The sequence below is a fragment of the Peromyscus eremicus genome, chromosome 7, assembly GCF_949786415.1.
Source record: "Peromyscus eremicus chromosome 7, PerEre_H2_v1, whole genome shotgun sequence".
In the NCBI taxonomy this organism is placed as follows: Eukaryota; Metazoa; Chordata; class Mammalia; order Rodentia; family Cricetidae; genus Peromyscus; species Peromyscus eremicus.
In genome coordinates, this window is record NC_081422.1 from 91,704,454 (window position 1) to 91,717,273 (window position 12,820).

A 12,820-nucleotide genomic window follows, 5' to 3' on the forward strand; every position below is an offset into this window, starting at 1 on the left:
CCTCGCAAGCCGCAGCTTTAAAACTACGTGCATATAACCTCAAAGGGGGTTCACATAGCTATACGTTGCAGGTGACTTGCAAAGAAAAATGATCTGTCATCATGGCTGGCACGACACACTCTCATCAAGCTTTCTTAACCCTTCTTTTCTTAACAACAACAACAACAACAACAACAACATGTACCATTTCTCTTGCTTTCATAGTAAACATTTATATGATACTATATAGAGCAAAATACATGACTTGGGATGACCTCAAAAGTCAGATCCCTGAAATTGAGGACCTCAATTTATGGAGTCAGAAGGTCACTCATGCATCATCCCGAATATTGATCTCATTCTCCAGGCAGAGAAATTGAGAGTCGGAGTGGCAGAACTGTCTTCAAAGATCCGGAGTTGATAAACAGTGGCGGTGAGGTCTAAAGTTCCCCTCTACTCACCCCACACTCCAGGTCCAGCCTTTTCCACTGTGGCCTGATGCCTGGTGGGTCTGAAGTGATTATCTTTAGGTCTCGGTTGGAGTTTGTCAGAACTCAGAGACAATGTCAAGGACATCTGGCTACTGATTTGCCCCAGATTCCAGCAGCCTCTAGTCTTCTTTGGCTGTGGTGATCTAGTCCTGGTGGTACGCATCTACACTCAGATCCAGTTGCCATGTTACCCCTGGCATGGTACAGAGTGGGGTCTAGATTATGCCCATGCCACATGGTGTTGAGATGTCCACAAGGGAGCCCACCTAAGGTGCTCAGCACAGCGCCTAGTGCATGCCAACAACGCAAATGTGGGGGCTAGGACTGGGGGTAGTTTGTACTGGTTCCTAAACTTGACCTTGGCCTCCCTGCAGAAGGGGCATTGTGTGAGAATGAAGTTTCATGCAGACTCCTTAGGGAATGCTGTCTGGATAGAAAGCACTCTATGCTGGTGTGTGCTTTCTTTCTTTCTTTCTTTCTTTCTTTTTTTTCAGAAGCAGAGACCCGAGGGATGGAGACTAACTTGAACACAGACTTTATTAAGAGAAATTTGTACTAAATTAGACCAAGCTCATTAAGTGGAGGAATGTAGTCCAAGTCTCTGCCCCAATGCTAGAGTCTGGCAGGGAAAAAAATGACCTGAAAATGTACAGCAAACCTCAGGGCCCCATGTGGCTGCAGTTACACTGTGTGAGGCTCATAAGGCACAGATTACAGCCCTTGAGCTGTGTCTGCCTTTTGATCCCCCTGAGACCAGTCTTTGCTTTGCCTTCACTTCAAAACTCCAATGAGTATTTTGTTTGTGCCCTATTCAGCCTCCAGTTTTTGGACAAATTTTCTTCTGTATCTCCAGCTGTCTTGTTAAGTAGGGGCTAGGACTCAGCAAAGATAAGGCCTGGGATAGAATGGAAGTCTTCCTTATCCAAAATCAGTGGTATCCTTAGGAATGTGGAGAGGGGCTGGATATTCTAGAAAGGTCAGGATTCCCTACACTGGAGGAGAACCTCTGGGTAGAGACAGGAGTCAGTGATCACGAGGAAGAGAACCACAAGTACCGATCCCTGTGCTGAAATACATCAAGAAAAATGGGGATCAGACAAGGAACAGCGTGATGTTTACCTAAATGTGCCTCTAAAACTCTTCCTACATGTAGCCACTTGACTGAAAGAGTCGCTGCTCAGATGCCTGACACACAGAGGGGACTCAGCGACACTAGCCTAGCACAGGTTAAGCGCCCTGGACTGCTGTAGTCTGTGGCATCTTCTAGAAACCTCAAGACGACGTAAGACGCTGTCATGAATTGGCAGCCATCTGATCTACCTCCCTGTACAAGTAAGCCTACAGAACCTGGATAGTTAGGTCTAATGTAGATGTCCCGGAGCTGAGCAGATGGGCCTATCTGATTTTTCATAGTATTTGGAATTGAACTCAATTTACTCAATTTTGTTCTTACAAGTGAAAACCTAAGGAAAAAAGATTAACCTCATCTTTAAATGATCTACCTTGCTATGTCCTGCTGTCATTTGAATTTGTCATCCCCAGGTTCACAGATTGGTGGCTTGGTTCCCAGAGTGACAATGTTGAGAGGTAGTTGGACATTTCTAAACTGAGACCTGGGGGGTAATCACAAGACTGACCTCTTCCAGTGCTTTGGATTAGACCCCCGACACACACACAGCATCTTTTCTGCTTGCATATGCTTTCACCATTGTGATACTATATATCAAGAGGTGACACAGCCAGGAAGCCCTCTCCAGAGCCAGTGCCATGCTCTTTGGAATTTGTTAATGCAAATGAAGGATTCAAAGACATTCCTTGCAATTATGTGATGCTGCATGCACTAGGCCTCACTGGCAACGTTTCTTAAGTGTAAATGAAGTCTCATTTTTTTAATTACTGGAAAAATCCCAATGAAAATGAAGTTCCGCTGATTGCATGGCTTTCAGATTCACTAACAGGACACAGTAGGCTAATTGGGTTTGCAGAACACAGACCAGCAATGGTGCTGGAGCCAGCTCCCAGGAGAACCCAACACGCAGTATCCATGAAATCATTTTCTATTCACTTTGTCCGACCCCAACTGGAAATTTCACAAATGAGAACAAGTTCCCTAGTCAACCTCAGAAGCACCAGAAAAGCTCCCCACGTTTGTAAGCCCAAGGCAATTAGAGGGGCGCACACAGGGCTTTGCGCTATGTATGTACGCAGACAGTAAAGGATGAGAAACGTGGAGATGAGGCTGCTCCACAGGCCATCAATTTCACAGCACTGCATCTCATTGGAAGGTCTTTTGATATGTCGTATGCAGACAGAAACGGGGCTCCCAGAAGAACGTAGGGATTCATGGGAATCCAAATTCTTTAACCAGGCAGGCAGCATGGTATCCAAAGACTCAGTTTCAAATTCTTTCTTCCACCCTCCCCCATCCTTCCTGGGCCAGTGCTAGGGAGATCTGAGCATGCTCATGCCTCCCGTTGTCCCCTCCCCTCCCTTCTTTGTGAGGTCTTACTCATTTTATATTTTAAAGATTAAGGTTTTGGGAAAAAATTTCACAGATGTCATTCCTCTTGGGAAAGTACCCAAGTTTTCTCCAGGTCCCCACAAACAGCATGATTACATTCCTGACTAAATTTTTTTTAAATGTACATTCCTGACTGAATTTTTATCCCAGTTTCCAGATGTTTCCTTCTCATGTTGTTCTCTTTTTGACTTACACATGGGCCTTGGAAAGCCAAGGTCTGTGTATAAGGGCTAGCCCTAGGGGAGGTGAGGAAAGTTAGTAAATGCAGGGGACCTTAGGAGAGCTGGGGCCACGGGTGTTAGAGCAGGCCTACCTCTTGTAGATGGTCTATCGTGTCAGATTTAGATGAAAGGAACAGAAAGGAAAGTGGAGGAAGAACAGAGGTATGTTAAAGAGGTATGTGACACATTCATTCACATGAAACATGCCAAGCACACACACTCCTCATGGAGCCTTGGGAGGCAGGCTTCATTCTTATGTGATAAGTTAGAGTTTAGAAACTCAGGAGCAAAGAGAACAAAGATGACATTGATGTCATCACTGTGCTCGGTTTCAAATCCTATCCGAGGCCCAGGAACAAAACAGCACGGAGATGGTGTGAAACCAGACATGTGGGCCAAGGGAACATGATACAGGACCCAGAGATAAACCCAGCCACCAAGAGCCATCCGATTCTCAGTAAAACTGCCGAGAGCATCAATTGAGAAAGGACAGCCAGCTCAACAAACAGTGCTAGAAAGGAGACATCTTCATGCAGTAAATTAAACCCAGACTCTCCATTATTGCTCATTATATATTTAAAATAATCAACCAAAATGGATCAAAACTCTGACACCTCTAGAAGAAAACACACCAGAAATATTCAAGATATTGGCACAGGCAATGATTCCCTGAAGAAGACTCTACTAGCCCAGCAAACAGAAGTCAGAACTGACAAACAAGATTACATCAAATGAAAAGGCTTCTGTACAGAAAAAGAAAAAAAAAAACAATAAAGTGAGAACCTACACAAAGGAAAATCTTTGCTAGCTACCCATTTGACAGGGGATCAATATCCAGAATATATAAAGAACGCGAAAGAACAAATAATTTCATCAAACATTGTCAACTGATCTGAAGAGATACTGCTCAAAAGAAATACTACAAATGGCTGATAAATATATGAAAAGTGCTCAATAGCTTTAGCCTTCAGAGAAAAGCAAATTAAATTTTATAACCCAGCTGTACTACTCTGGTATACATGTATCTGAAGCTTAAGTCAATACACAAATTTGCAAACCTGTGTTTGTTTTAGCACTACTTACAATAATTAAGAGACAGAATTTACCTAGGTGCCCATTAACAGATGAACTATATAAGGAACACACACACACACACACACACACACACACACACACACGTATTATTCAGGACAATGAGGAATGAAATCATGCTATATGAAGGAAAATGGATAGAACTGGAGATCATGGTAAGAAAAATAAGGCAGACACAGGCAACTATCATATCTTCTCTCACATGTGAAAACTAGAAAAAAATGTCAAAAAAGGCAAATATCTCAGAGAGAATGGTCCTGTGGGGCACAGAGGAGTTAGGATCCTGTGTAAACATAGCCAGCAAGGGATGAGGCTGGGATGTAACTCAAACTCTAAGTTTTCTGACTCACAGGCTGCTCTCTTTCTGTTGCTTCTTGGAGAATTAAGGACATATAGTAAGAGGAGGGCAGGTTTTTGTATTTTGCAATGATAGGGTTACAGAGAGTAAAGTGTTTGTAGCACCTGCATGAGGACATATCAGCTCCTGTAGTGCCCACCAGGGACTAATATTAAGGACTTCTACTCAGTAAAATAGATAGAGAAAGACTCAAGACCTCATCCATCAAGGAAGAGCATCCTAGCACATGTCTGGAAAAAGAACCAAAATGCAGATGAACATCTGTCCTAGTTGTTTTTTATGGCCAACTTGTCACAAAACTGCTGGGAATGTCTTTCTGTATGCTGTGAATGTGTTGCTTTGATTGATTAATTAAATAAAATGCTGATTGGCCAGTAGCCAGGCAGAAGGTATAGTATAGGCAGGATAAGCAAAGAAGAGAATTCTGGGAAGTGGAAGGCTGAGTCAGGAGATGCTGCCAGCCGCTACTGTGATGAGAAGCAAGATATAAAAATACTGTTAAGCCACGAGTCACATGGCAAGGTATAGATTTATAGAGATGGATTATTTGAAGATGTAAGATCTAGCTAGCAAGAAGCCTGAGCCATTAGGACATATAGTTTAATTAATATAAGCCTCTGTGTGTTTACTTGGGTCCAAGTGGCTGCAGGACTGGCAGGTGAGAGAGATTTGTCCTGACCCCAGGCCAGGTGGGGCACAGGAAAACTTCAACTACACAAAACAGTCACCTAGAAAGAGAAAACTTTAACTGAGGAATTGCCCAGATCAGATTGGCCTGTGGCCAGGTCTATGAGTGTTTGTCTTGACTGACATTGATGTGGGAAGGTTTAGTCCTTGGTGGGAGGCACCATCCCTAGGCAGGTAAGCCTGAACCATAAAGGAAAGCTAGATGAGAGAGCTGGGAGAGTGGGCCAGCAAGCAGCATTCCTCCATGGTTCTTACCTCTGGCTTCCTTCCTTGAGTTCCTGCCCTGACTTCTCTCAATGGTGGGTTATCAAAGTGTAAAATGGAGTAAATCCCTTCGTCTCCTAACCTGTTCCTGGCCATGGTGTGTTTATCACAGCAACACATTAAAACTAGGACAACAACTTAATGTTCATTCTTTCTACTATATTATAAACATATACTTGGGTGAAGTGACTTTCAAATAAATTGCAATCATATGTCCATTTGAGCTGGTGTTTATGGAATCATAGCACCCTCTTCAGATGTGGCCTGTGAAGGAAACAACTCTCAGTAAGCAGACTTAAAGAGACACAAAGAATATTCTCCACCATCACTACCCTCACTCACATCTGCCAAAAGGGTATTTCATAACTGCTATGGACCAAGGCTGCTAGACTGTTTCTAATATTTCTTCTTTCTTAATGGAGGTGCTTTATGGTGTGTGTGTGTGTGTGTGTGTGTGTGTGTGTGTGTGTGTGTGAGTGTGCATGTGTTGGGGGAGTGCATAGTGGTTGTGGTGATGTCAGATTATTTGTCCTATTAATAAATATAAATATATATGTATTAATACACAGTAACTAGTATGTACTAATTACATTAATTGGGAAAGAGAGCCAAACAAATGACAAGGTGGGTTGACTGTGGTGTTTATATATGTTATTCATACAATACTTTCAGTTTTCCCTCCACACACACCACAACCATCACTTCCCTGTCCTCTCAGCTGGTCAGATGGATTGCTTTGGGCAAATAAGATGAATAAAGTGCCTGGCATCAGTGACAGGTGAAGCTCTTGGAGCTTGTAGATACTTTGTTGGGCTTCTTTCTCTGTTTGTACTGAGAACAGTGGCTGCCGTACTTGCTGGGGTCCCACACTGACAACAGAGCAGGGAAGAGATTGGTAAAGAATACCAAGACACGAATATTAATTAACTGAAAATTGGAGCATGCTTGTCACTGCAGGGCACCAGCCTGTTCTAACTGATCCGGGGATCATCTTAATTAGTTACAGAATCACTTTTTATTTGGTGGGACTGCTTTCCCACTCCAGGTGTCAAGCATATAACTGGGGAGTGGGAACAGTAGCTGTAACTGACATACGTAAGTAGAAACTGGTTGCAGGGTGGGGTGACAAGAAACTAGATGTGATGTCTCAGGGCAGCCAGGAAGGAATCATGGTAACGTTGGTAGAAGGATGTACCTAGGAGTGTCTTTTCCTATAGGTTTTCTCCAGGCTGTGTTCAGTAATACCCATGGGGGTATCTGGCTGGGGCACTGAGCCACACTAAGGCCCCCACTTTAGCACAGCTGTGTCCAGCGGTTAATGATTTCTGTTCAGCCTCTAAGTTAGTGCCTTGCTCTATCTGTTAGCTTCTTGGATTCTTGCCATAAGGTACAGTCTTCTTCTGCTGGTAGCCTTGGGAAGCCTACAATAATGAAAAGACTCTCATCCCTAAGTCTTGTAAAAATGTTAAACAAGGCTTGTCACTCTCGGGTGAAACATGTCACACATGACATGCGTAGCCTCAGCTCAGGAACACCTATTTTTATTCCTCACTCCCCTGTATCTACTCCCTGGCTTCTGTTCCCCAAAGCTCACGGTGTGTGCTGTGTACTCCTCTTTCCATGTTATGTCCCATGAAGATGCTCTGAAATCACTCTTTACCTAGCTCACAGAGACTTGTGTCTCAACTATGTTACTCCTGGGTCAACTGATCCACAGAGAACAAATTATTATATGGTTGGCCTCTGACATCCACAGGTTCTTCAGGCAGCTCAAAAATATGTCTTTAAAAGTTGTGTCTGCACTTCACACTTACAGACGTCTCAAATTACCAAACAATGTGTTTTAACAACTCTTTGTAGAGTAGCCCATATTGCATTATGGGCTACAAATAATCAAGAAGATTTAAAGTATACAGGAGACTGTATGGGGTTATATGCAGGAGCAATGTCAACTTAAGTGGGTTTGAGCAAGGCTTTGGTATTCCTGGGAAATATGGGAACCAATTTTTTGAAAATACTGAGGGATGGCTACATTAAGTGCACCTCTCCCCTCACCACCGAGTGGTGCAGGGCTAAAGTTACCAATCTGGGAAGCATTCATAGATTCCATCAACACAAGGTTGGATCTTACCCCAGAGTGATATCTGCCTGCTTGGGAGCACCCTCCTTCCCATCTGGTTGCCCTCAGTGGGATTCAAAGGATCCCAGGACTTAAGGAAGCAGAAACAGATTCCAGCTGAGCTGAGTAAAACAAGAGGCTGTTGGCATGGAAAACTCCTTTGTTTACTTCCAAAGTGGAAATAGGGTTGGACTGGGGGATTAGAAGAGAGGAATGGGTAAAGAAAAGTAGAAGAAAGGGACCTCTCTATGACCAAGGGCCTCTGTCCTAAGAGGTGAGGGACAGGGCTGAGCATACCCTGAAAATGGCCTCTATGACTACATGGCCTGTGGACAATTTGCTTCTCATAGACCTGGACATGTAGATGCCAGGGGTTTGGACATTTGAGTGACAGTGAAATCCTTGGTTTCTAAGCAACCTTGAGACAATTGACAACTTCAATAAGAGAGTCTACATTTAACCCTTCAGATATGCAGCCACAGTTTGGAACCAGTTAGGATCCCAGGATAATAAATAGCCTTAGTAACTCAGAGGCAACCACGAACTTGTCTAGGTTGAGCTAAAATAAAAATCCATTCTCAGGCCAGGTGTTCCATTATTACTTAGAGCTAGTGTCTAGATTGATGCTTACTTTTATAAGTGCTGTTTTGCTAGTAAAGAGCATCTTGTGTTCTGGCTAGCATTCATGTTACTTGTTCCTTTTTCTCTATCAGTATCTCGCATGGACAAAACAGAGCATAAATAGGGCCCCACTTAGGGTTACCTTGCCAACAAGCGCCGACAGTAAGTTGCATGGCTATATGAGATGGATGAATGGGCCAATCATTGGTCACCAGGTATGGTTCATATGTTGCTCCGTCCATGTATAGGGTGACCACAGGAAACTCCACATTGATGACATAGTAATGCCACTCTTTGTCACAAATCTAATGGGAAAAAAGAACACAAAGAGAGAAGCAACACTTAAAATTCAATCTAGAATGCGACACCAAACAGCCCTTTAAAATCTCATTCTGAAAGGAGAGGAAGATGTTTTTGGGTCAGCAATTATTATCTCAAAGACTTAACATAATTTTGACGTCTATCACAATCAAGGTTATCAAACTCATTATCAAACACAATGAGAAGAAGAATTACAAGTGGATCCAGTCATCACTAGCTGAATAGAGTCCCCCTTCAGTGTTCACAGGATTGGCTCCAGGAACCAATCTGAGTTTAAAATCTGCAGATGCTCAAGTTCTTTGCGTAAAATGGCATTGCATTTGCTGGTAACATATGCATATCCTCCTGTGTACTTTAAATAAACTCCAGGTTACTTATAATGCCCAATACAATGTAAATTCTTTAAATAATTGCTTGGCTGTATTGCTTAGGGACTAGCAAGAAAAGAGAGCCTACTCATATTCAATATGGGAGCAATTCCTCAGTTGGGTGACTTTATGGATGCAAAACCTTTAGGCATCCTGTTCATGTAATTACCACCTACTTAGTCAGGCTACCTGATGGACAGTTAGGAGTGTCTGCTTAAATTTCTTTGGATGAAATTTCTCTTACTTCTTCAATACAGAGAAAGTGCAATTGAAAACATTTTTCTAAGTTCTGGGAAAGATGGAGCTGGACAAGTAGAAAGGAAAGCTAAAGATTAAGATGAATGAGGAGAGAAGAAAGGATGATTGTAGCATGAATCTTAAAGATACTTATTAATAAAATCAAACCTGAAGCCAGGTATTGGGGTGAATGCTGGAAGATCAGAGAAGCAGAACAAGCCACAGCTACCTCACCTCGCCAATTCCTCAGCTGATCCTATTTCCTCAGACTGGAAGCCTCTGAGTCCTCATCCAGCATGGGTCTCAGCTGAACTGCTGCTCCAAAGCCTGAAAGCTTAACCAGCTAAAAGCTTCTAGTTTCTGGTCTTCATGCCTTATATACCTTTCTGCTTTCTGCTATCACTGCCTGGGATTAAAGGCATGTGTCACCATGCCTGGCTGTTTCCAATGTGGCCTTGAATTCACAGAGATCCAGATGGATCTCTGCCTCTGGAATGCTAGGATTAAAGGTGTGAATGCCACCATTTTCTAGCCTCTGTATCTAGTGGCTGTCTGTTCTCTGACCCCAGATAAGTTTATTAGGGTGCACAATATTTTGGGGAACACAATACCACCACAGACGATGGAAGAAGAAAAAGGCAGAGCAGTTGGAATTCAGTTAGAGAGAAGGTGGAATCAGAAAGAGGAAGAAGCAGGAACCTGAGGAATTGGAGCCACTAATCCCACTGCTTCTGTGGTAAGACTCATCAGAGAAGCTGGTGTAGCCTGGCCTTCCTAATTCAAGGAAAAGATTCCAAGGGAGACAGACTTCCTAGCAGGACTCTGCCTTCCTCTACCTTGCTGTGCCTGGGGAGGCAGAGAAGGGCCACAAACAGAACTTTTGGCCTGTACTGAGAGCTGGATACTCTTCACGTATGTCTTTCCACAGTCTGCCATACCCAGGGCCATGTTCTTTCTCTTAGGGCTGGGGACCAGCATTAATGGATTAGTAGAATGTGGGGGGAGAAGGTGGTGTGACAGTTGATTTTGACTGTCATCCTCACTGGGTAGAGAAACATAGGGAATAAGCGAAGCACACCTCTAGTGTGTTTATGGGGACGTTTCTAGGGGTGATTGCCTCCATATGGCTCTGACCTAATGAATTAGTTAATCCCTTAGTGGATTCATAATATGACCATATTACCAGGAGGTGGTGAAAGCTAGGGTTGTAGGGCCTAGCTGCAGAAACAGGTTACTAGGAGGGTGTCTTTGGGACTGTATCTCACCCTGGACATTTCCTGTGTTCTTTCTGTGTTTCCTGCCTACCAAGGATGGCTCTGCTCTGCCATTCCCTCTCTGTTACTGATATCTCTGAAACAATGAGCAAAAGTAGTTCTCTCTCCTCCTTTTAGGTAGTTGGTTACAGTGATGTAAAAGTAACTGATACAGGAGGAGTCACATTTCCTGACCCAAGAGACCAGACTCGCACTGTACAATCTGTAACAAAAACATGGGAAGGGAGGCAGGAAGCAGAAACAGCAGCAGGTCTGGAGAATAGTGCTGCCCTCCCTCTGTGAAAGCCTGGGCTCTCTCCTTTGTGTTCAGTCTCCTCCGCTCCCTCTGCACCCCGTGGAATCCTCTGAAGTGTCTCTCATCTGTATCATTCACTCTCCATCACCCCTGCCATAGATGGCAGGGGAGGCTTATGAGTTCTACATGAAGGTGACCCCAAGGTGAGGGCATCAAAGCCCTCCCTCCGTCCTGCACTGGATTAAATGTGCTGTTTCTCATGAATAGATAACACCAACAGGGATGCTAAATGATCTTTTCCCTTTCATTTTGGAATAAGAATTTCTTCCTTAATGTTCTTTTTATATTGTCCCATCTCATATCTCAGAGAATTACTCCTTTTGAAGCCTATTAGTCTGATAAAGCCTGATGAATATTTTAGGGACTTTTGTAGGCAAGCAGGAAGGGTCCAGGAGGTTCACTCCAATATCTTGTTGAATTCAATGAGATCCCTGAATCAGTTTACACGCCCTACCTTATTGGTGTCCTGGATCAGACCATATCTGGATGCAGAGGTTTTGGGTTGAGCCTGTGATTAGAGGGGTGATGCCAGGTCACAGGGGTGGTCCACAGGAGGAACTGAGAGCTTAGGGCTGTTGGAAGGGGAACATTTGAATGAAGCACCCAATCCAAAGGATCTCAATGCAGCATATGTTTGGAGTTGGAGTCAAAGATAGCCAGGCAGCAGCAGAAACCTAGAAATGGTTTAAATCCTGGAGCTATTCCAAGACGTATCTGGAAGCTTCTGGCTAGGTCCAGGGTGACAGTCAAGTATTCCTGGACACGCTTCCTCCCCCATGGAAATTAAGCCATCAGGGATAGCCATGTAAGGAGCACATGAGGACTCCCTGTCTTGGGTCCCGTTACTACCCTTACAGCAGTCACCCTCTCTGTGGAGATGGCAGGTTGAGCCCATGTGCTTCAGCCAATCATACCACACTCTGTGACTGCTGAAGATGAAGCAGAATGGTCCTCTGCCCTTATTTCTCAACACTCAGCCTTTGCAAAAGACAACAGAAAACATTTCCAGGAAAAGTAAGAACCATTTCACATTTTTTTTTTTGAGACAGGGTTTCTCTGTGTAGCTTTGGAGGCTGTCCTGGATCTTGCTCTGTAGACCAGGCTGGCTTGGAACTCACAGAGACCCACCTGGCTCTGCCTCCCGAGTGCTGGGATTAAAGGCATGCGCCACCGCCCGGCCTTCCATTTTACGTCTTAAGAGCATCAGAGCCCTTCCGAATATGGTAGTTTTTTTCTAGATACCTTTCCTATAGTTTTGTTAAACTGTGCTTCATTGAGAGGCAGCTTCCATGATGCCTCTCATAATACAGGGAGTCCGTGTCTTTAGCTGGGCCTCATGGTGGAGATGAAGAGGCTTTCCCACCCTCATTAGCATATCTATGGCTCCAAGAAGCCTTAAAGAATATGCTTGTAATACGTTTTCAACCTTGGAGATGGGAACATTTCTATTTACAGTGTTTGTATAAGCATCCCGAGAAACAACAGCCGTGAACACCCTGTTTTGATCACACTGTTTAATGATTTGAAAGTTTGCATATATCAGTTAATGTTGGCATTGAAAACCCCATTGTAAGTGGTCATGTGATGTGGCTATGGATATCCTATAATATACCTAGCTATTCTCTCATTATTGGATTAATTTTATAACTGCGATTACAAATGATGCTATAATCAATTTCTTGGGCATAAATATTTGTCTGCATTTCTGAATATATCCTTAGGAAAGATTCCTGGAAGGATATTAAATGACTCAAATATTATAGCTATTTTTAAAGTTCTTAATACATACAGTGATTTTTTCCAGCTAAAGATTATAACTCTTTATTCTTTTATCCAGAAAATTTGAGAAGGTTCCTGTGTTGTACCATTTGTGAAAGAACACATCCTGTCTCATTTTTGTAATGAATCACAAAAGATGGTATGGGTTATGTGTTCTCAAATCAAAACAGAGACTACAACCTATGTGAGGAGC

The 12,820-nt window shown here is 43.4% G+C and overlaps 1 protein-coding gene across 1 annotated transcript in view; it reads right to left on the reverse strand.

Annotated features, from left to right (window-relative positions):
• The window catches only part of Clstn2 (calsyntenin 2), a 355,228-nt gene that overhangs the window by 23,467 nt on the left and 318,941 nt on the right, over positions 1–12,820 (reverse strand). The window contains exon 11 of the mRNA XM_059269076.1: positions 8,496–8,658. Within this exon, the coding sequence (XP_059125059.1) occupies positions 8,496–8,658 (163 nt within the window). The remainder of the gene's footprint in view (positions 1–8,495; positions 8,659–12,820) is intronic.